General features: G+C 38.6%; 1 protein-coding gene and 2 long non-coding RNA genes across 4 annotated transcripts; all 3 read right to left on the bottom strand.

The window, feature by feature from the left end:
• Positions 1 to 6,668: 6,668 nt before the first annotated feature.
• LOC147760718 (uncharacterized) lies at positions 6,669 to 8,371 on the bottom strand. The gene is made up of 2 exons (XR_015335560.1): positions 7,435 to 8,371; positions 6,669 to 6,936 (listed from the first exon to the last, which is right to left on the bottom strand). It is a non-coding gene; the product is annotated as an uncharacterized LOC147760718 (long non-coding RNA).
• A 6,310-nt stretch (positions 8,372 to 14,681) lies between these two features.
• Positions 14,682 to 22,148, bottom strand: LOC106159107 (uncharacterized). 2 transcript variants are annotated; one of them, XM_013535291.2, is made up of 5 exons: positions 22,121 to 22,148; positions 19,270 to 19,410; positions 15,949 to 16,043; positions 15,082 to 15,184; positions 14,682 to 14,693 (listed from the first exon to the last, which is right to left on the bottom strand). In XM_013535291.2, exons 1-4 carry the CDS (start codon positions 22,125 to 22,127, stop codon positions 15,176 to 15,178), a joined length of 252 nt encoding a protein of 83 aa, XP_013390745.2. In that variant the 5' UTR covers positions 22,128 to 22,148; the 3' UTR covers positions 14,682 to 14,693; positions 15,082 to 15,175. The 2 variants fall into 2 exon arrangements, with proteins under 2 accessions (XP_013390745.2, XP_013390746.2); XM_013535292.2 differs by lacking the exons at positions 14,682 to 14,693; positions 15,082 to 15,184 and having other exon boundaries at positions 15,693 to 16,043.
• LOC147760717 (uncharacterized) lies at positions 21,475 to 24,163 on the bottom strand. The gene is made up of 2 exons (XR_015335379.1): positions 22,820 to 24,163; positions 21,475 to 22,482 (listed from the first exon to the last, which is right to left on the bottom strand). It is a non-coding gene; the product is annotated as an uncharacterized LOC147760717 (long non-coding RNA).
• Positions 24,164 to 25,015: the final 852 nt, after the last annotated feature.

Here is a 25,015-nt window from a genome sequence, read left to right as displayed (position 1 = left end):
CATCAACTCAACTTTCTTACCGGCATCACTTGAACATGTGCACCCCTCTGTTTGTACACAAACCACTGCACCACTCACAGTCAGTAACCCCTCCGCCAGAGGTCTCACAACTGCACTGCACCGTACCTGTGCCTGGTCCTGAAAAAAAAAAAAAAAACTGGCAGTAATTTAATCCCTAGCCTGCTAGTTGATACCAAAATTAACCCTAGCAACACACAAGAAATGTCAGGAAAAAAGAAAAAAAAGCACTAATTTTCTCCCACTGAACTACATGTGTCTATAACAGTTGGTGATTGGTTGATTTAGTGGTTTCTGCCCTTCACAGAAACCACCACCCGCTGTTCTTACCTTCTGACACCAAAAATTAAAACCTTAATACACTGCCAACTGCTCCGACCCAATATGACTGAGAATGGTCTCTTGGTGACTGAGCCCTGTCAAGTTGAAAATGTGGTTGCTGTATGGGCCACTTTAGCCAACATTGCACCTGGTGAGAAAGCACAATTTCATGAGTGATAAAAAGTTAAATGCAAATTTCTGTGCCTGAATTTGTTTCAATTGTTTTCAAATTTGGACACCGGATGATGGACATGTGTGAAAATCTGAGATACGCATCTTAACTGGTTGTGACCAGTTTAAGTGCACTTTGCTGAGAAATAAAATGTGAGAAGTGGAAAATTACTAATAAAAAGATTTTAAAATATTTAAAAATTACTTAAAGTCAAGTGCAAGGTTAATTGTCACAACTGTTGTTTATGTTTGTTTGTGTGTGTCGTGAGGATACAGGAAATCAGGCTTCCTGTCCTTCCCTGCATAACAATACTCACTGCTAGGCTGGGTACCCCCCCCCCTGCACTGGGGCCGTGCAGTTTGCTGTTTACAGGGACTTCCACTGTTTACAGGGACTGTTCACACCTTTTGTTGTCATGTACCCTGCTTTCCTGCACACCTGGGAGAGACAATGGGCAGCTGATGCTTATTAAATGCCCTGTCCCCGACTCATGTCTCAGTAGTCACTCTCTTACCACCATGTCGTACCGTAAAGGCAGCTGGAAAAAAACAAAGAAAAAGTGTATTTGTGAAGGGACACATGCTATCCAATGCAAGATAGAAGTCTGACCAGCCTCCAGAGCCTATTGTGAGAAGATACATGAGACTCAGCCAAGAGTTGTACCAGGCAGCCTCCTCTCCACCCACTGTCGGGCCACCAACAACCCTCAGCAGCAACCCTGATGCACCCAACATACGTGGACATAGGAGGGTCAAGTCAGAGAGTTTGTCCAGCAGCCAGCACCAACCCCCAGATGATGAATACAAGTTGGTTTCAGCAGAAAAAATTGTCAATCTGGTCAACAAAGTCTTGTCAGAGCGTACAGCCGAGTGCACTGGCTCAATGGTTTGGGACAGAGAGGCAGAGAGCAAGTGGGGAGTGGCTTGGTCAATGGGACTAAAATGTGACACATGTCAGTACAGGACAGGGAAGGAAGCAGAAACTGTACAATGAAGTCCAAAGCAAGCAGCGTGGCCTGAGAGCAGCAATGGTGAACGCATGCTTGCAATTAGGCCTGTCTCAAAATATGATCTCTAACACAGCAATGAGACAGATTCTAATGGCAAGCAATGTGACCCCGACCAGCCCATCATCCATGCAAAAGCAAGCTAACAAAGTCAGTGCAGCTACAATGGAGCTAAACAAAGCTGACATGCAACAGCGCCGTGAAAATCTACGTCGCATTCAAGATCTGAGAAGGTATGGAGGACAGCCCATAGCAGTGAAAGGAGATGGGAGATATAATAATAGTCTGTTCAGTGGAGGGAACAAAACACCATACCAGCCAGCCACTCAGTACACTGTAGCAGAAAATGTGACCAGCCAGAAAGACATTATTGGTGTTTACACTGATAACAAGTTATGCCTCACAGCTCACCTGCTCAGAAGTAGAGGGGAAGATGTCTCCTGTCCAGAGAACAGTGGAGTCTGCATGGCCAATCCACCAGAAGACGACAGCATTGGAGAGCAGAAACGTGCCATGCAGCAGATCCTTGAGGAAATTTCTGGAGAGCAGTCACAGTTGGTGCCTTAGCCACTGAGGGTGATAGCCGAGCCCACTCTGCATGTGACAGTGTTGAAAGTCTTCGAGACACATGCCACTTCACCAAAGCTCTGAAAAAACAAATAGAAAAAGCACCATTTACCTGTCAAGTGTTTCCAGGAGAAACAAAATACACAAGAGACAAAATGCAAAAACGCTTTGCTCAGTGCATAGCAATGGGCTGCTATTCTGAACTGATGCTTGCTTTAAAACAAATAAAGGGGACATAGAATTGATTAAAAGAGCACTGAGTTATGTCACTGACTCTACAATTAGTTGCTACAGTGCTGATTGTCAAAATTGTTTAAAGAACTCTTATGTATGTAAAGGTGGCTCAGAAACTATTTTCCCTCAGAAAGGCAAAATAGACTTTAGCAACTCTGAAAATATGGACATCCAAAGACAGTGCCTAAGTTACAGACTGGGCCCAAGGGCAACTGAATCAACAAAACTAAATACCAACACACAAAAGTGGAGTCTTTAAACCGAACATTTCAGAAAACTAATGATTAAGTTGTCAGCTTTTTCTGGAACTTCACAGGCAGGATTCACAGTGGAGTTCACTTACGGAATAATGGACTTAAGCAATCCACTTCGAGTAAGATGGCCTCTGTTGGTATTGTGCCAACTTCTTCAGTCCTTAAATATCTGGAGAAAGATGAAAAACAGATGAAAATGAGAGTAAATCACAAAAAGACAGTTGCATTTAAGTTAAGAGCTAGAAGGAGAATCCTTAGCCGTTACAGAAGATATGACAGATCTAAAGCATTGAAAAGTAATGACTACAGAAGATGCATATCTATGCCAAAACTTCTACTTCCTGATCACAGCTATTCAAAGAGAGCATGTAATTAAAAGAAAATGTATGATTTCAAGATACTACTCTGTAATAAATTGGTTGTGAAATATAAAAAAGTTTGTTGGTCTTTCTTCTAGTCTTAAAACTTAAAAATATAATGAAAAAAAGCACTAATTTTTTCTCACTGAACTACATTTGTCTATGACAGTCAGTGATTGGTTGATTTAGTGGTTTCTGCCCTACAGTAGTTACAACACAATTATTACACAGTGTGAGTGATCAAAACAAACATCAACATTAAGCTACAAAACAAACATAGATAGTGATCAGAATATATACAGACACAAACAGTGTCACAACAGGCAGTGCACAGGCATCAGAATGTATGCAGGAAATTTAATCTATGTACAAATTTTTTCTCAGTGTCATCCCACCCCAACCCATATTAACCCTTGTCAATTTGAAGCTATATAAAACTGAGTGGGATCTAAGACTGGGTTCCCATGCTTAGATCGATCCATCTGGATCAGTCCAACTCCCTAGGGAGTCTCATTAGATTGCTATCAACTTAACTGGCTAGATTGATAGTCACGCCTATCAAATTAGCTAGGGGGTAAAGATAATTACCACCTAACAGCTTTACTAGGTGTGACAGACATAGAAGCTGGTTAAGTTGATAGCAATTTAGTCAGACTTCCCAGGGAGAGAGAGCACTCAAAATATCTGTTGGAATGGCCCCAAAGTGACCTTTTTACAAATTGATAATTTTCCAGGAACTATAAAAAGTGGTGAGGGTCAAAAGGGGATTGAAGAGAACAACAAAGTACATCAATATCATTGTTGCATTGACCTGTGCTGAGGCTGCAATGTTGTAGATCTTGATGTGATGACCAGTTTAGCTGTCTTCAGTATGATGATAATCAGAGATACACCTTCATCTCTGCTGTACGGTAAAGGCAGCTGGAAAAAACGAAGAAAAAGTGTATTTGTAAAGGGACACATGCTATCCCATGCAAGACAGAAGTCTGACCAGCCTCCAAAACCTATTGTGAGAAGCTAGAAGGACATGCTACATCTTTTGGAACAAGGACATGCTACATAAAGAGTACATATCAAATTATATATAAACACATACAGCGACAAAACAAACATGCATAGTGATCAGAATATATAGAGACACATAAAGCATCACAACAGGCAGTGCACAGGCATCAGAATGTATGCATGAAATATTTTCTGTATAGAGACTTTTTCTCAGCCCCATCCCACCTCAACCACTACAAGTTCACATCAACCCTTGTCAATTAGAACATATATAAAAATCCATGCGATCTAAGTGGCCCTTTTACAAAATCATAATTACACAGCTACTAAATATAGTGGTGAGGGTTAAAAGGGGATTAAAGAAAACAACAAAGTATAGCAATATTATCGTTTCACTGACATGCGCTGAGGCTGCGAGGTTATAGATCTTGCTGGCGATGATGAGTTCATAAATTAGTTGCCCTCAGTATGATGATAATCAGAGATACACCTTCATCTCTCCTGAAATCAAAGAACAAATCATCAATAAAGAATATATAATAATAATAATAATAATAATAATTTATTAAGCCAATAAAATACAAATATATAAAATCGGGAATCTTTTGCCCTGTAGTAGCGCCATTGAAATATAAAGAATGAAAATTAAAATTACATGTTAGAGTTAAAAATAGTTACTGCCGAAGGATAAAAGCTATTTAAAAATCGCTTACTGCCCTTAAAAGCTAAGAGTCTCGAATTGCTAGGTAAAAATTTAAAAAGGGTATGGGCTGGATGGGAACTGTCTGTCATTATTGATAATGTTTTCTTTTTAGTCCTGTCTAGATAAATAGTATGGATGGGAGTTAGATCTGTTCCAATTACAATCCCTGCAGTTTCGACGATCTTTTCCAACTTGTTCCTCTCCTCCACAGTTGCACGTCCATACCAAACAGTTACTGAATAAGTTAAAATACTCTCTAAAACACACCTGTAAAAGTTCGTTAAAATAAACACATTACTGGTAAAAGCTTTCAATTTCCTTAAGAAATACATTCGTTGACATGCCTTTTTCAATAGCTTCATGATGTTATCGCCCTAGGTTAACCTATTATTCAGCTGAACCCCTAGTAATTTATAATTAGAAACCTGTTCGACCGCTTTACCGTTAACTTCCAAGGGATTTTTACTTATCTGATTTCTTCTGAAGTCTATGATCATTTCTTTGGTTTTGCTCACATTTAATATCAAGTCATTGTCTGTGCACCAATTTACTAAACTTGTAACCGACTGCCTGTATGACATCTCATCATTATGGTGTATCAAGCCGACTAAAGTTGTGTCATCGGCAAACTTCATTAAAAATGTATTTTCCTCCCTCGCCACACAGTCGTGGGTGAATAACGTATATAAACAAGGTGCTAAGACACAGCCCTGGGGGTGTGCCAGTGTTTAAAACTTATAGTGTCCGAGAAGTTAAAACCGACTTTTACTGACTGTTTTCTGTTTAAAAGAAAATCTAAAATCCAATCGCAGAGTGCTGGTGGAAAATTAAGATCATCCAAAAGTTTAAAATACAATTTGCTTGGTACAAAATGCTGGTATTAAATGCTGAGCTATAGTCAACAAATAAAATTCTAACATAGGCATTTTTACAATCGAGATGTTCGAGAACTTTGTGTAAACACATAGAAAGAGCATCGTCTACACTTCTGTTACTGCGGTAGGCAAATTGGAGTGTATCAAAGCTATTTGGCACTAAAGTTTTCATATGCAGACATTCAATAGTTACAACACAAACATATTGCGGCAAGCAAAATATATAAACATAAAGCAACAAAACAAACAAAATAGCAATCAGAATATGCACAGACACCAACAGTGTCACAACAAGCAGTGCACATGCATTAGAATATACCGATTTGAACATATATAAAAATTGTTGAGCTCTAAGTGGCTCTTTTACAAAATGATAATTACAGCTGTGTCACAGCTACTAAATATAGAGGTAATGGTCAAAAACAGATTGATGAAAACACCAGTATATAGCAATGTTATCGTTGCATTGACCTGTGCTAAGGTTGCGATGTTGTAGATCTTGCTAGTGATGATGAGAAATTACCTGATGATAATCCAGGAGACATACCTTCATCTCCCCTGAAATCAGAGAACCCATGGTCAGTAAAGAATATATGCAGACACATACAGTAGTTACAGCACAGATATAACACAATGATAAAAAAATATATATCTGTCATTCTTTGCTAGTGGTTACAAAATGTTGAATTTGACCGAAAATTTCAAACTTTCTCTGGGAAGCTGTAATTTTGCGATGTGATAGCTACACCATCACAGTTTATCATTTCATAAAAAGGGAAACAGCAGCTGCCCTTTTTAGGGCACACAGGAGAGTTGAACAGCTATACCCACCAAATCCAAGACGCGTTACCCTGGGTAATATATTTTGCACAAACTAATGAAAGTCTAATGGAATGTTTTCAGTTTTAGTTTAAATCATAAGGGGGTGTTGTCTCAATGCTTCAAAACAGGTTTTGAAGAATTTAATCCACATTTCATAATTAATAAAAATGGTGAATATGTGGGTCACGGTAACGTTATTGACGCGGGTACAAAAACTTTTTATAATCATGTAAATAATAACAATATTTTTGCTATTATCCATACACACTTCATTCATGAGGGGCACACCACTTTCACATGCTTTTAAAATGGAATTGACAAATACAGAGGAATAATGCACATATTTTATTTACTGTAACTCTGTCATATGGGACACACACTGAACAAAGTTGATCTAAAGAATGTTCCAGATTGTAGTTTTTTATCAGAACTATTATTTTTTTATTATTATTTTAACACAATAAAGTTCAGTTAAATACAAAATTTAACAAAATGAAGTTCAGTGTAACACAAAGTTCATAATTATAACATTCTTCCTGACATATGTAGACCAATGGTGATATCTGTTCTGTGCTCACTAAGGCATCCACTCTTGGGATTCTGAAAATAAATCACACAAAGAATCTGTTAACTCTGATAACGAACAATGGATAACCTAAGATCACAAATAGTTTATTGCTTATTCAAACAAAGTACAGTGCATTATGAGTGGCAAACACGCATTACTGAGACACATTTTCTTCACCCATTTTCGGTGCTTCATTGCGCCGTAACGTAAGTGTTGCTAGTAATCCATTATTGCTGTTTTTACAGACGGTTAAATTTTAAACGCACGGAATACAGTGTAGCAGCTTAATTTAAGACAAAACTAAAAAAAAGTAATTCAATTTCGATGATTGAGTTTTCGAGAACAAGAGAACATGAATACGGTATCACCGCGTCACCATGTTCAATATGACCTTTAGTCCCCCATGTGAAACAGACGCAAAACGAAAGTTCAGACGAAGTCACCCTACTTATAGAATGGTAAAAATCAATCAGTACACAAATATGTTGAAACAATTGAAGAAAAATTAAACGAAACTCATTATTTCTCACCTTCATACAAAGAAGATCCCAATAAACAATCCTGTGACGGTTAAATCGAGGGAATTACACCTGTGCCCTGCATCCTATCTCGACAGCGTCATTGCGTGACATGTTATCAGAATGGGCCACCCGCCAGTTTGAGCTGGTTTTTTTAGTGTGCAAAAGAAGCCATTCGTGTGTAAGACGTCATCAGTTAGTGAGTATGGAAGAAGATCGCTATCGATGTATAATTTTCACGCGGCATTTTAAAGTCGTCTGATAAAAATCGATCTCTGAAGTTTCAGCGTTGCGAACGTTATATTGGGACGCGGTGAAGAAAAATCGACCTTGCTGAGCAATAAATGTGAAATTCTTAAGAAAACTGATATTATCATGGACTTCGTGACACAAACTAACCGACATACTACTTTGGACGATTGAACAGTTTTAATACGGAAAGATAGGATTAGATGAAATTTTCATCGGGGTGGGACACCGCATGTATCGTAAGTTAAGCTAATTTTGTGATCATTTTTCAGTGACTTCAAATAAATTTTTATTTAAATAACAATTTGCACATTCTGTTTATTATATCTTCTTGCAGTAGATGTATTTCCTGCTTCAATAATCCATTCAAAGCCTAAACAAACTGTTCTTAAATAGAGGTAGGGTCAAAATTCCACAAAAAAGGACGCCATTTTGAGGGTTATTTCGATATATTTTCTGCTTTTTCTATTTTTTTGCTTTTATAACAACATCCTCCTTGCTCATGCAGCTTCTTTGATTTGTTATTGAAACATACACAACGATGTCATGAGAATTTGGTTGGCTATCTAAATTTAAATAACATTCTTGTTATGGCCCCCTTGCAGTGCACCACTAGCAAAGAATGACTAATATACATGTAAAGTTACAAAACAAACATAGATAGTGATCAGAATATATACAGATACAAAGTGTCACAACAAGAAGCACATAGGCATCAGAATGTATGCAGGATATTTCATCTATATACAGATTTTTCTCATCACAACCCCACCCCAAACCCTAAAAGTTCATATCAACCCTTGTGAATTTGAAGATATGTAAAACTGAGTGAGATCTAACACCCCATTTCCATAGATTAGATCGACCTACTTTAGATCGACCTAACTCCCTGGGGGTTCACGCTAAATAGCTGTCAGCCGGGCGGACACGAAAGTTAATTACCCCTTAAAGCTTGTAGTAGGCGGGGACGGACACTTAAGGCGGATTATCTGACAGTAATCTAGTGAGACTCCCCGCGGTGATAGATCGATCTAAAAGTTGTGAGAACAGAGCCTAAGACTGGGTTTCCAAGCCTAGATCGATCCATCTGCATCGGTCTAACTCCCTAGGAAACTAGCTAGGGGGTAAAGATAATTACCACCTAACAGCTTTACCAGGTGTGACAGACATTTAAGCCAGTTAAGTTGAAAGCAATTTAGTCAGACTCCCTCAGTGACCTTATTACAAAATGAAAATTTTCAAGAAACTATAAAAACTGGTGAGGGTCAAAAAGGATAAAGAGAAGAACAAAGTTTAGCAATATCATTGTTGTACTGACCTGTGCTGAGGCTGCAGCATTGTACATCTTGATGTGATGACGCGTTTAGCTGTCCTCAGAATGATGATAATCAGAGACTCACCTTCATCTCTGCTGAAATCAGAGAATACATCATCAATGAAGAATATATGCAGAAATATACAGCAGTTACAACATAGATGCATCACAGTGATCAAAATATGTATAAACACATACAGTGACAAAACAAACATGCATAGTGATCAGAATACATAGAGACACATAAATTTAAGTGTCACTGAAACAACTCCAAGAAGAACTTGACTACTACAACTAACTTTATTTCTAAGTGTGCTGAAATATATACAATGTGTGTCTGTGTATCAGAGGGATCACTGATGTTAAGCTTGTTTATACTACACTAGTGAGAGTGCTATTTAATGGATAATTGATGACAGAGGGTTGGGGTTACTATAAGCTTGACCGATAGTGTTAAGAACCATAACATCCCCTTCTTCCTTTAGAAAAGATAATCGGTGCTAAATCAAGGGTTGATAGTGGCAACACTGAATAAATGTCTTTTTGATTTCTTGAGTAATACCTTGTGCAAGAGAAGTCTCACATGTGAAGCATGTAGTTTAAGTGAGTAAAATAAAGTAAATACAGTGATAAATAAAATCCTAGCTAGTAGAGCTATATGACATTGTTCATGCATATGTACAAGTTACAAGTTCAGTCTATCAGGTGCTTTTGTTATTCTAGTAGATCGTCGTGGAGATGGCACTGGTGATTGGGGTACAGTGTTATCCACAGTGTTTGGCACTTGTTTGTTCTGAGCTGCTTCTGAATTCTCAAAGCGGGACTCCTGATCATTGCTTGGTGAATGATTTTGCAAATGGGTGTTTTCAAAGTCAGATTGATTGAATTTCTCTCCTGTTGGACGTATGTGTATACGATTGCGTACATACTGACCACCATTGTTAGTTTTTACAACATAGCTCCTGTTTGGTCTCGTAGAATCTACAATTGCTGGTTCCCATTTGTGACTCTGGGGATGTCGTACTCTCACATGCTGACCAGGAAGTAGGTCAGATAGATTTCTGGCTGACTGATCATATCTGCTCTTTTCTTTATCCTTTTTTCTTTGCATGTATGCATTTATTTCACCGTCGTAAGAGGCATGTGACAGGTGGGGTTGGATGGCAGGAAGATTGGTATCATAAGCACGAGAATTTAAGAGTTCTGCTGGTGATGGTATGTTGTGATCTAATGGTGTGCATCTAAGGCACAACATGGCCATATGAGGATCGGTTTTAGCTTCCTTGCATTTAATCAGCAGATTTTTAACAGTTTGAACAGCTCGTTCAATAAATCCATTGGCCTGTGAATAGTGGGGGCTTGTTTGGACGTGCTCGAAGCCATAATCGTGGCTAAATTTCTGGAATTCAGCCGAAGTAAACTGAGTGTCATTTCCAGTGATAAGCTTTCTCGGGATTCCGAATTCTTCAAAGATTGATTTCATGTGAGCAATGGTAGTGTTGGACTGCAAATTGTTCAGCTTTCTGACTACTGGAAATTTGCTGTTATAGTCAGATATGAGCAAGTAACTGCCATTGTCAATGAAAAATAAGTCTGCTCCCAGTGTGTGCCATGGTTTTTGTGGTACGTCGTGTGGCATTAGCGATTGTTTGACGTTTGCCTTCTGGTTGTGTTGGCATGGTGCACATGCTTTAACCATGTTTTCGATGTCTCGATTAATGTTGACCCAGAATACAGATCCTTTGGCACGGAGTTTGCACTTTTCAGCTCCTTGATGAGCATAGTGTAACTGTTCTAACACTGCTGCTTGAAGCGTTGTTGGGATCAGGATTCTTGTTCCTTTTAGAATAAGGCCATCAAATACTGACAATTCATCACGGTAATTCCAATAGTCGTGGAGGTGCGATGGACACTCTGACCTAGTGTTTGGCCATCCGTTTGTGATGAAGTTTCGAAGAGAGTGAAGCGTCTCGTCCTTGGACGTTTCTTCTCGGATCTGCTTTAGTCTGGTGGGGCTTGCATTCAGCTGCATGTCGATCTCATGCACTGTGACATCTACACCTTGAATGGTGTCACCTTCGCATTTTGACAATCTGGAAAGAGCATCAGCGATTGGAATGTTCTTTCCAGGCACATATTTGATTGTTACATCATATTTCTGAATGCGCAACATCATCCTTGCGATTCTGGGAGGTGCATTGTTCACGTTTCTGGAATATGGATTGGAGAGGCTTATGATCACTTTCAACAGTGACTTTACGGCCATAAGCGTAGTAATGGAACTTCTCTAATCCATGTACAACTGCAAGCATTTCACGCTCTATGTTTGAATACCGCGTCTCGGTTTCTGTTAGTAATTTGCTCCTGTATTCGACAGGGCGATTGTTCTGCATCAAAGTGGCGCCGAGGCCGCGCTGCGACGCGTCAACCTGAATCGTTACAGGTTTGCTACTGTCAAAATATTGCAATGTTTCTGGTGAGGTGATGACAGATTTGATTTTCTCTACTGCAGCCTGATGCTCTGGGCTCCAAACGAACTCATTCTTGCTCTTAGTTAAGCCCCACAGTACTGCTGAAATGGAAGCCAGGTTGGGTATGAACCTGCTGAGGTACTGGGTGAGGCCAAGAAACGTTTGAAGATCGGCGAGGTTGCTGGACAGATCCATGCTGTGGATGGATTCCACTTTCTTCGGGTCAGGTTGTAGACCCTCCGAACTGAGTATGTTTCCAAAGAATGGAATTTCGCTGCATCTGATGCGCATTTTATCTGGATTGAAACGGATGCCTATTTTTCTGGCACGATCCATGAGGAGATGCAAATTTCTGTCGTGCTCCTCTTTGGTTTTCCCATGGACAACGATGTCGTCAATGATTCCTGTAATTCCGTCTAGGTCTCCGAAGGCTTCATCCACCTTTTTCTGGAAAACATCTTGGGCGCATACAAGGCCAAATGGAAGTCGTAGGAAACGGTATCGACCGTGAGGTGAATTGAAAGTGGTGTACAGTGAACTCTCATGGTCAAGTTTAATGTTCCAGTAACCACTACGAGCATCCAGAATTGAGAAATAGCGGGCTCCGCTAAGCCTTGGTAAAATTTCGTCAAAGCTTGGGATTCGATGATGTGGCCTTTTTATTGCTGCATTTAGATCTTTTGGGTCTAGGCACAGGCGTATGCTGCCATCAGCCTTTGTGACACAGACTAACGAGTTGACCCAGTCTGTTGGCTCCTCTACTTTAGCGATGATGCCTTTCTTTTCAAGAGACTCGAGCTCCGTTTTGAGAGGCTCACGTAACGCTTCTGGTACGCGGCGTGGTGGATGCACCACTGGTGGCACCGAGGGATCAAGGGTAATGTGGTATTCCCCTTTAAAACAGCCAATGCCTTGGAAACAGTCGGGGTACTGTTCCAGAAGTGCATTGTTAGCATTGGAGTGCTGTATGTCCTCCAGATCAACAGCATAGTTAAGTGTAACTAAGCCTAGTTTCTGGCAGGTGTCTATGCCTAGGATAGTCGGCCCATTGGTTTCGACAACGTGAAATTCATGCTCAGTATTTGAACCTCCATACGTCAGTGTCAAGGTGCATGATCCATAATGAGGTATGCGTTGACCACCAAAGGCTACAATTTTGACGCCAGATGGTTTCAAATTGGTATTATTAGGGCATAATTTGGCATAGTCTTTCTTCGTGATTAGGTTTCCATCGGCACCAGTATCAACTTTGCACGGAAAAGTGATACTTTTTTGCTCAGAGCTGATTTTCAGGTTAATGAAAGCATGCTTGCTTTCAATGCTGCCCACGTATATTGGGCTAAAATATAGCTCGTTGCTCTCTTGTGGCTCACAGTCGTCTTCGCTGCAGGCATGCACTCTATGCATTTGCTGCTTGGGAGTGCCGGCGTGTCTGTGTGGCCTGTTTCCACGATGAATTGTGGACTGCTTGTGCACGGAGCGGCAGCACTTTCTCCACTTCTGACACCATGAAACAACTCCAGTGGTTAAGTTTCCCACAGCCAAAGCATGTGGACCCGTATGCTGGGCACAGCTCTCTTTTACTATGATCATGTTTTGATCCACAGTTATTGCACTGATTTTCCATTGTGGGGTGGCACTTTGAGGCCATGGTAGAAGTTTCTCTCTTCTTATGTGTCCCTTTAAATGTAGGTTTAGGGCGAAACGGTTTGTTGTGCTTGACTGCATGGACCTGGGCGTCTCGACTGATGTCTGTGAGTTGCTGCGAGGTTGCTTCCTGAGTTCTTGCAATGTCGATCGCCTTGTCCAATGACAGAGTTTCACCCAATTCCAGTAATTTGGACTGCGTGCGGGCTGATTTGCATCCAAAAATGAGCGTGTCAAGTATTTGTTCATCTGGTTGGGTATACTTGCACTCGCTGACCAGAGAACGAATTCTCTTCAAGAATTGATCTACAGTTTCCCCGTTACCTTGCGTAAGGGTCCTCAGCTTAAATCTGGCTAGTCTAAAATTGCTTTTAGGCTTAACAAATTCTTCAAATTTGTCAAAGTAGGTTTTTAATTCCTTAGATTCATCCCCAGTCAAGTTCCATGTGCTTACTAGGTCTCGTCCAGTCTCTCCAGCCCATATCTGGAGGTACGCAATCTTTTCAGTCTTAGATTTGTTACTTAGTGGACCATCAAAGTATAACTCGCACATCTGTTTGAACTTCTTGTACTCCTGAACTGCATCGGTAGCATGCCAGTTCATGGCAGGTACTGGTAAAGCTCCCAGCTCCATGTGGAAAGACTTTTTTTTTATCAACTGGTTATCAGCGTTGGCTCACTGTATTGTTATAAAACACAGTCACGTACTTCTGACACCATGAAACAACTCCAAGAAGAACTTGACTACTACAACTAACTTTATTTCTAAGTGTGCTGAAATATATACAATGTGTGTCTGTGTATCAGAGGGATCACTGATGTTAAGCTTGTTTATACTACACTAGTGAGAGTGCTATTTAATGGATAATTGATGACAGAGGGTTGGGGTTACTATAAGCTTGACCGATAGTGTTAAGAACCATAACAGTCACAACAGGCAGCGCACAGGCATCAGAATGTAAGCATGAAATATTTTCTATATAGAGATTTATTTCTCAGCCCCTTTCCACCTCAACCACTATGGCCGCATTCACAACGTGTTGAGCCATGGCTCTACAAAGCCACGACCTAAATATGGAGGACGTACATGAAAGGAAAACTGCCTAATCTTTTAATTGTCTCTGCCTCTCACACGCCTCCCCATTAGTCGTCCCAATGGAGCAGAGATTTCATGACTGTACCCCGCAGGGACAACGCATGGGGAGGCGTGTGAGAAGCAGAGAGACTATTAAAAGATTAGGCGGTTTTCCTTTCATGTATGTCAGCCATATTCAGGTCGTGGCTTTGTAGAGCCATGGCTCAACTCAATGTGAATACGGCCTATGAGTTCACATCAACCCTTGTCAATTAGAACATATATAAAACTCTGTGCGATCTAAGTGGCCCTTTTACAAAATGATATTTACATAGCTACTAAATATAGTGGTGAGGATTAAAAGGGGATTAAAGAAAACAACAAAGTATAGCAATATCATTGTTGCACTGACCTGTGCTGAGGCTGCAAGGTTGTAGAGCTTGCTGGCGATGATGCGTTCATAAATTAGCTGCCCTCAGTATGATGATATTCTGGGAGACATACCTTCCATCTGCTGAAATCAGAGAACATATCATCAATAAAGAATATATGCAGACTAATACAGCAGTTACAAAATAGACACATCAAAGTGATCAAAATATGTATAAACACATACAGCAACAAAACAAAGATAGTGATCAGAATATATACAGACACATACAGTACACAAATGACATCAGAATATAAACGTAAAATTTAATGTTAAACATGGGAATTGGAATGTCTGTCAGAAATTTTTGCTCACGTCCAAGAAGTTCACATCAACCCTTTTAACTCAGAACATATAAAACTCTAAGTGACCCTTTTACTAAATGATAATTTCCCGGGTACTATATATAGTGATGATGGTCAGAAAGGGATTGACCAGAACACCAGTATAGCAATATTATTGTTGCACTGACCTGTGCTGAGGCTGCAAGGTTGTAGATCTTGCTGTTGATGATGAGTTTATAAATTAACTGTACTCAGTTGGATGATACTCCAGGAGACATACCTTCATCTCTGCTGAAATCAGAAAACAAATCATCAATAAACAACATATGCAGACTCATACAGTAGATACAACACAGATATAATACAGAGATCAGATTATATTTAAACATACATATAAGCAGAATATATAAAGTTACACTGCACACAATGCACTGCAAGGCATGAGAATATAAATATTAAACTTAATGTTCATATATAGGGTTTGGAATGTCTGTTAGAAATTCTAGTTCACACTCCCGAGTTCATATTAACCCTTTTGACTTTGAACATACATAAGACTCTGTGAGATTTAAGTGAGGCTTTAAACAAATGATAATTTGCAGTAAATTTTGTTTATATACATATTTTTCTCACCCCAACCCCTGCGAGTTCACATAAACCACTGTCAATTTGAACACATATAAAACTGAGTGGGATTTTAGACTGGGTTCCCAAGCCTTGATCAATCCATCTGGATTGGTCTAACTCCCCACGGAGTCTCACTAGATTGCTATCATCTTAAGCGGCTTAATTGTCTGCAAGGAGTATTGAATCAGCTAGGGGGTTAAGATAATTACCCCCTTACGGCTTTACTAAGCTTGACAGACATTTAAGCCAGTTAAGTTGATAGCAATTAAGTCTGACTCCCAGGGAGATAGATCGATCCAAATATCTGTGGGATAGTCCCTAAGTGACCCTTGAAAAATGATAATTTCCCAGGAACTATATAAAATGGTGAGGATCAAAAGGGGATAGAAGAGAACAACAAAATATAGCAGTATCACTGTTGCAATAACCAGTGGTGAGGCTGCAATGTTGTAGATCTTGATATGATGATGAGTTTTGCTGTCCTCAGTGTGATGATAATCCAGAAAAGACACTTTCATCTCAGCTGAAAACAGAGAACATAAAAAAAAAGAATTGTTAACACCATGGAAGACTCCTGCATCATCACTTTTTATGTTTTTACCAAGCAACAGTAGACTTTTAACTTATAAAGGCTGTAAACGCTTTATAAACAGCTTTTATCCAAGTGCAGTGACGCATTTTAATTTGATCTCAAAACTAAATTCTTAATTTATTTATTGTATCATTTTACTCTGTATATTATCAAACCTGCTCCAAAAGGTAAATGATTTCCGATTTTTTAAAAAAACTGGCTAAATAAACTCTTATCTTATTATTATCTTAGGCCAAACTTTTTTATTTTTATGGATGACATCCTGCGTGCGCACCGATTTCGCCCGTTCTCCGAAAAAAAAAAAAAAAATCCCCCCCAGCCCCCAAAGAAGTCGGTTGTTGCAAGCGTTGTTATTGAATTTGCCAGGAAATGAGCTTTCTGCGCATGTGTATTATCGCCACGTGGAAATAAGGCCGCTTTGCCGTCAAATTCATCTCTAGGATTACTTTCAAATTACACGACAATTAAAGTCATAAAGAGAACGGGTGCCATCGTTTTGGATTGGTATGCCATTGATATTGGGCATGGAGATATCACCTTTTTGGCGGCTGCCAGCGATTATCGCCCGCAAAATTTCAGTGACATTCTGTACAAAGCAGCACATAGGCTACCAGGTTTTCTGTAGCAAAAAAAGGGTTGACAAGGGCATCGAGGTATTTGGTGGGCTGAAGGTCAGACAGGCCACCTGACAGTTTGGCCGTGTGAGTCAAAGTAGACAAAATGGCATCGTCCGAAATTACCTTTAACAGATTTGGTAGTATTAAGCATATCTTTGCATCATTTTTTAAACATTTCTGTGAAGTGTTCAAAATGCTTTAATATTCTGAGAATACAAATAAAGACACACTGTTTTTTTGATATTTGTTTTATTGATTGCTATACCAACAAAATGCATGGAATAACCTTAATAGATTTTGTAATAAGAAGTATATCTATTCATGACTTTTTTTTTACATTTCTACAAAGTATTCACAATGCTTTAATATTTTGAGAGCATGGATAAAGACATATTGTTAGTTTGATACGTGTTTCTGTGGTAAAATTTGTGTTTCCAGCTGTGTACTGACAGCATTCCTTTACTTAAGCAGTACGGTAATTCTCCAATCTATACGAATGATTTAAATTAATTATTTTTGGAAGAAAATCATTTTGTTCGTAAGGCTTGAAATTCAGTCTGCTAAAAATTGCCACGCGTTCGTATCCATTGAAATACGAATGGAATACGGCTGTACCGGAAGTTATCTCCACTTACCTACATTGCTAAGTGTAAGCATTACTTTCAGATTAATTCACTGTGATCAGCTTTTAGCACAAACAATTATTCTTATGATATTGGAATTAATTAAAACAAACTAAACAAAAGTCGGGAATTCAAGTTAAGAAACAATTTCTTCATACTAAAGAGGTACATTTCTCCCAAGACAAGACAACATCGTTTTTCCCTGTTATGTTTTACCTAGACAGGACAACATCGTTTTTCCCAACTTCTATCAAAAACAGACAAGAATATTTGCGTATCGAGTTGCATATTTTATTTATTGCATGTTTACTTTTAATATGATTTCACATATAGAAAATTTGCAATATTAATAATGTCACCCCCGCCCCATTAGGCCTACATAAATATCTTCCGCCAAAACAAAATACTTGAAACTCCTCACAGTATATATCACTGACGTAAATAGAGATTTTACTTGATATAAAAAATAACATAAGCTCAATTCACGTCTATTTATGAAAGTCTTTTGTAGCATATTAATTTGCACGCAATCAAGTAAACTTAATTAGAAAAAATACAGAAAACTGCAGGCAAATTTGTATAAAGTCATACAGCACCTTTACTTTTCACAATCACCAATATCAGTAAGGTTTACTTAATAGTTGTTCATGAGACAAGGTCTTTAACAGGAAAAACAAACAAAAAGCATGAACTTTATCACAACTCAAATTAGAAAAATAAATAGAATACAAGACAGAACTCCTCTTAAAAATTTAATTTCCTAATGACTACCAAAAACAAGTGAAAAACTCGACCATTGACTATGGATTTCTCATACTCTTCTGTTGTGCGTGGGTTTCACGTTAATAGATTTTACTGGAAGCCAGTTATCGGTGAAACACCGATGGTGGATGTTGATGATCCAGTCGGCCGGTAGAAGTTAAGAAATGATAATAAACAGTAAGTAATTTATGTGTACTGATGCTTTCAATAATTTCTAAATAACAATAGGGTTTAAAAACTGGCCTGCAGCTGCCGGCGGGCAGGTTGAGTCCTTCTATCGTCTCATTCAAAAACAGCACAAATACATGATAACAATCTCTCCTGTCAAGTGGCAGTTCCTGTTTTTTGGAACGGTGGTCTGAAAACTGGCTTTGACGAATCATGGGTCGAGTTTCAATTGGGCACACTTTCTTGCGTTCGGAAAATTTAAATTGTGCCCAAGGTGAGTTTAGTGATCGTTCGTACAGAACGGAGACAAAATATTCAGATTCAGAGAAAAAACGTTTCGTTCGTAATATTTGCGGCGTTCGTATAGATTGGAGAATTACCGTATTTTTTTTTTGGACTTTTTTTTTTTTTTTTTTTTCGCCCTCTCGCACCAATTTTGGGGTACCCAGAGGATGTCATCCATAAATAAAAAAAGTGTGGCCTTAACAACAATAAAAATATGTGATAAGCTCTTCAGTGGACTGCATCCAATGAAAAATATTTTTTCAGACAATGTAATTGAGAAAGCTGAAACTTACATTGAAAAGACTGGGAAATTCATATTCATGGGAAATTTATATTCAAATTCAAGGCATAAAATAGTTAAATGTTATTAATTTTGGTAAACTTAGTCCAATATTTGTGCAATTTGTACAAATGATGCTTTTAAAACAACAATCAAAATCTGTCATATGCTTACCGATTGACTGTGTAATAAAAGTGTTGGTTATTGGCAATTTGTATGAGAAAAGTGAGAATTACCGAAAAAAAGTTTTTCAATTTTTCAAAATAATTCAGTCTCACATGAAACATCAAATGTTTCGATATAAGATTGTTTATGTGAGAAGTGGCAAATTACCCATAATTGTCATCTGGAAAACAATATCCATTCAAGACTTCTCCTAACTACCAATACCAGATGACAATGTCCTAAATCTTATCACATACCAGCTCTTGTACACATGGATGAGACATAGCATTGGTCTTGCTGCTGTGTTTCACTGCCTGCTTTTTCTTTAGGAACTAGCCAGGACCAGACAGGAAGTGTTGGTTCACCAAGAAGCCACCACACTGTATGGAAAAGGTCACCTGGAAAAAGAACAGTATATATGAAAACCATAAAAATTAAATTTTGAAAAGTGACAAATCTCCCAGACTAAAGTATTTAAACAGTAATGATATAGTTAAGCTTAACAGTTGACTGTGTCCCATGAAAATAATTTTTGTAGGAAAATATATCTGAGAAAACTGAAAATTACAGCTTAAAATAGTTAAATGCTAATAATTTTGACAAATCTGATCCAATAATTATAAAATTTGTACAGATGATGTTTAACAACCATAAAAATATGTGATAAGCTCTTCAGTCGACTGCGTCCAAAGAAAAAGATTCTTTAACTACATGCAATAATTTGAACAAATACCAGCCCGGGAGCTACTGGTCTGCCGCTAGGTGGCTTTTAAACAAACCGGAAGTCTTACATTTTTGAACCAGCTAAAATTTTGGAGATTTATAGGGTGTCAAAAACAATGCATTATCTCGGCTATGAACGTACTCAGGGTCACATTATGTACATTGACATACTGAGAAATAAATTTCGAATAATGTGAGATGCACCACGCGTTGATCTAGAACCAATTTAGTGTTAAAAAAATAGTTTGAAATCGAAAATTTACGAAAGCTATAACGGAAGTTCATCTTTAACTCTGATCTTAGTATCTATAGAGGCCTCCGCACAACTAGTTTTTCCTTCACACAGTATTACTTATATAGAGCAAATGAGTATTGGGGACAATGAAAATAATTTTTTTTGGCACTGAATTACCACGGTGCTAATTCAAATGTAAATAAACCTTTTTATTACATGAGGCCAACTGATGAGGGTATTCCTTTCTAACAAATGAAAGACAATTTACATTTAATCACATTGTTATATTTTCATTTTTACATTTCAACTACTCTGAAACATTTCAACTAGTCTGAAACATGGTATCACCAGATTGTTACACCCATAAGTTATTAAAACTGTGCATATATATACATGCCCACCTCTAGCCCTCCCAAATCTCTCCATTTCTTTTTCCCTTGTACCAATAAACAAGCTTTAAATTTTGCATTCTGGGTAGATATGGGTGCGCATCTCATGTAATCTCTCCATTTCATCAGCTGATAAGTAGAATTCTCATCAAACTTCAACTTACAGGTAAGTTTCGTTTAATTTTTGAATTCTACCATCAGCTGACTCCCATTCCCAGATTACAATACACGAGGGTTTAAAGTTGTACCAATAAACACCAATTCCACAATTGAGGAGTAGTACAACAGTAGTACCCTGCTTGAAATGAATTGGAAAAAATCAATAAGCTGATAACTTATAAATTTAGTATATTAACTTTAATAATAACTTTTAACAAATGAACCTTTTTAACAACATGAACTGTTTAACTACATAATAAACTTGCTCCTTAACTGAGGGAGCCAACTTAAATATGAACACGTTAAACCTAATCTGAAAGTGTATGTACCAAACATTTATACAGTACTAAGAGCGCATTCTCAACGAATTAAGCCAGGCTTTACAAAGCCGGTGACCTAAAAATGGCGGACGTACATGAAAGAAAAACCGCCTAATCTTTTAATAGTCTCTCCGCCTCTCACACGCCTCCCCACACGTCGTCCCTGCGGGGTACAGTAATTAAATCTCGGCTCCGAACATTAATATTTCCGTGAATATCTCTGGTGATATTATCTCCTTAGATAGTCGATTCATTGCTGCTCTACGGGCCAAATTATTCCTTTTTCGTCTCTGTTTTCAAAGATAATAGAAAAGAAGAGCTTTTTTCCTTCGATCGCCTTCAGCCGCCATGCCTTCTTCACCACGAGTTTAACTGATGAGCATGCGCACTTAATATTTCTCAGGTAGCTTCCGCATGGCGAACGGAGCCGAGATTTAATTACTGTACCCCGCAGGGACGACGTGTGGGGAGGCGGAGAGACTATTAAAAGATTAGGCGGTTTTTCTTTCATGTACGTCCGCCATTTTTAGGTCACCGGCTTTGTAAAGCCTGGCTTAATTCGTTGAGAATGCGCTCTAAGAAAGTCCTTGCCTTAACAAAGTCTAGGCAACAATTACACATTTGCCATGTCATTATTTCTCTGCCCTGAAACCATTACTTTGTTTTATTCAAAATTTTTGAACCAAATAGTATCCAAACATATCCTTTTTGCTCCAACCTGCCTTATCTAAGATTGTCTGCAAAGGTACATTTGCTGCTTTTGCAGCCGAAGTAGCTGCAGCTCGCACACTGTGTGGTGTAAATACAAAAGTATCAATACCAGCCATTTTTAGGACACACTTCAGCCACCTCAACAAGGTATCCCTTGAGATTGGTTTGTGTGGTTTCATGTAGCTGATGAATAGTGCAGTGTACTTGTCTCTGAGTGGACATGTACGCTTTAAGTACTCCGTCAATGCTACACGTATACTCAATCTGCGATCTGGAGCATATGCTGGCACTGTGATTTGTGTTTGATGATACCCTGGGCAAGAGGTTTTCAAAAGATCGCCAAAAGAAACTTTCACCCGATGCTTATTTAGATCAATGTTCCTTGTATCCATAAGATGAAGGGACTGCCCCCTCTGACTTGCCAAAAGTCCAAATAACATAACCACTTTCAGTGTCAACTGTTTTAGAGACAAATTCTTTACTGGTGACCATGCTCTCAAAAAATTCAAAACAACAGTGGCATCCCAAATAACCTTAGTTTTTGGAATAGGTGGTTTAAGATTGAAAATACCTTTCATGAATCTGCAAATCAGCGGGTGTTCCCCGATGGTAAGAAAAGCTGATAAGGTGCTTCTGGCAGTGTTAAGTGCAGAATACCGCAAACCCCTCTCTGACAGCTCAGTGAGAAATTCTGCAGCAGATTTTACAGAGGCATGAAAGGGATTCCAATCCCTCCGGCTACAAAAGGAAAACCACTGTTTGAAGTAACAGTTATGCTGTTTTTTGGTGCCATCACGCCATGAGGCCTCGATAATCCGCTGAGCTGTCTCTGAAAGTTCTGCTGTGCCTGGCGTCTGCCAGAAACAAGTGCTGCTGCAAGCCTGATCTTGGGCATTCAAGAGAGGGTGATGAATGACCGATACTGACCTGTCCCTGTGAAAGAGAGAAACAGGAAAATCAATAAGCATTGAACCAAGCAAGGAATACCAGTGCTGAGTAGGCCATAAGGGAAAAATAATGATATCTGTCACACCTTCCACTTTCATTTTTTGTAAAACTTTGCCTATCATGCAAAAAGGTGGGAAGGCATAGACAAATTTATGGGCCCAAGAAACTGTAAATGGATCCACCTCCATACAATCTGGATCTGGTTTCCATGAGTAGTAAACTCTCACTTTATTGTTTATTCTAGATGCAAACAAATCAATCTCAGGCTTGCCCCAAAGTCTGCAGATTGTTAGAAAAATATTTATATCCAGCCCCCACTCACCATTGTCATGGTATGTTCTGCTCTCTGCATCTGCCTCGATGTTTTGAGCGCCTGGCAGGTAAGCTGCTGTAACAAAAAGAGACCTGTTAATGCACCATAGCCACAATTCTCTAGCTACCTCATTACAGTGATCTTTCTTGCCTCCCATATTGTTAATATAGACTATTGCAGTGGTGCTATCAATTCAAAGCGTCATGTGCTACTGCACTTTTCCCATCTTAAGCGGCTGAGGCTTTTTTGGCTTTAGCTTTAGCTTTTTCGGCATCGGGCTGAGACACAGTCTCCGCTAAATTATATTGCTTGTTGCTCATTTTATCGATGACAAAGAAAAAACTAATTCCATGTGACTCAGCCAGAAATTGGAGTCGAAGAACGAGGTTAACTTCCCGCGCACGAGAGCCTCAAAATTAAGAGCCACAGTTTGGGCATAAATTGCAAATGCTAACCGGATCAGTAAAGCAATGTCCTTCGCTGCAGAAAAGCACCATATAATAGGAAATTAATAGGAAAAAACGCGATTTTGCATCAGCACTAATTGCATTCTGGGTAGATATGCGTGCGCATCTCATGTAATCTCGGAATGGGAGTCAGCTGATGGTAGAACTAACTTCATGTGGTTAAAACCTAAAATGATTTCACAATGTGCATTTCTATATACTGATAACCAATAACTATTAATATAAGCAACAGCACAGCTCAAAAATATATTTTTTCATCCCTTAGAAGTATCGCTGAGGTTGTGGTGTTCATTGCCACACAGCATTTGGAAATGATGGGTGCTTTTGTTATGATAATTGCAGGTCAAGGCACGGCAAAAGGAATAATCCTGGTCCCATTCATGCTATTCAAGCCTAGAAAAAATAATAGAGTTTTCAATAGAATATCATTTTAAAAAATCCTAAGTACATTTATCACGTGCTCACACATATACACACTGAAATTAATAATAATTAATTGCAATCTTTGTAATAGGTAAACTGTAACAATCAATCTTTATCTTAAACAGCACTATATTTATAATCAATCTTTACATTAAACTGCACTATTTATACTTAATTCATAACAGTAATTATAAACAAAAAATCTGAAACTGAACTTTGGGCAAAGTTGCACACCCATCATCAATTAAAAAACCAATTTGAATCAAGGCCTGAAAGTATTAGAAAAAACATGCAAGTCAGAGCACCACATATACTGTATATTGTGGTGTTTCCCACTATCATATGCCCTGTCATTGAAGATCCTGTTTCATTTAATGTACATACACACATACATATATTATTCATCTTTGTCAAACTGGCATTTTTATGACATTCTTCTCCTCAAAACCCCCAACCAATGCAATAAATCTTATTTTGGGTTTACATGTTTTTTTCCTAAAAAATTAACACAATACATGTCATTTGGACCCCCCCCCCCCCCCAGCAAAAAAGTAAACATGTTTAAAGCCATAATTTAAAATTCATATCTTTTAAAACATGCCTATAGTAAGTTTACAATTCTGTATCTTCCACAACTACTGGCACCAATGCACCCCCCCTCCCCACTGCTTTGCAAACAATTAAGTACCGGTACACCACCATATGCACATACGTATACGTGTTTGCAGGTCGGATGACAATGTCATTTTGCAAACCACTTCATTTTTTTCTCACTAAAACACGAAGAAATTACACGAGAAGCCAAGATTCAAATATTTCACTTAAACGGTGACATTCATTCCATACATGAGACCAGAACGCCACTGCCATCACTCGATCAACTAAATGATAGGTACCCAGTACGGTGAATATACAGCTTGTTGAAATGTTGAAATTCTACAAATTACAGGCCATCGCACATCTTAAAATTTTTATATGTTCAAAAACAAATGCCAAACTATGAAAAAAACCCTTAAGCTACATTTGGCACAGTTCAAAAGACAATGTCTACAATGACGTTTTGTGTGCGGCCATTTTGCTATTTGCTAGTAACTTCAGAGAATACTCAGTGAAATCAATACACAAACACTCCTTCGGTGTATAAAATGTAACTTTAGCATATACTGCATTGTCCTGTCAAATCTATTAGTATTTAAAATCAACTGGTCATTGCACAAACATATGTACAACTTACCTGTCTCTATGCCTTCGTCTCCCGCCAAATTTTCTTAAAGCTACCGCTCCACGTTTTGAAAACGAGGCCAAATCTAATATT

This window comes from Lingula anatina, chromosome 7, assembly GCF_051362555.1.
Source record: "Lingula anatina isolate TDL-2025a chromosome 7, LinAna3.0, whole genome shotgun sequence".
In the NCBI taxonomy this organism is placed as follows: Eukaryota; Metazoa; Brachiopoda; class Lingulata; order Lingulida; family Lingulidae; genus Lingula; species Lingula anatina.
This window is presented reverse-complemented; position numbering and strand designations above follow the sequence as displayed.

What these genes read in the sequence shown, in the direction of transcription:
- LOC106159107 (XM_013535292.2), bottom strand. An exon ending in ATCCATGTGTACAAGAGCTG is followed by an intron (nt 16,044 to 19,269) that starts GTATGTGATAAG and finishes CTCTGTTTTCAG; the next exon opens with CTGAGATGAAAGTGTCTTTT.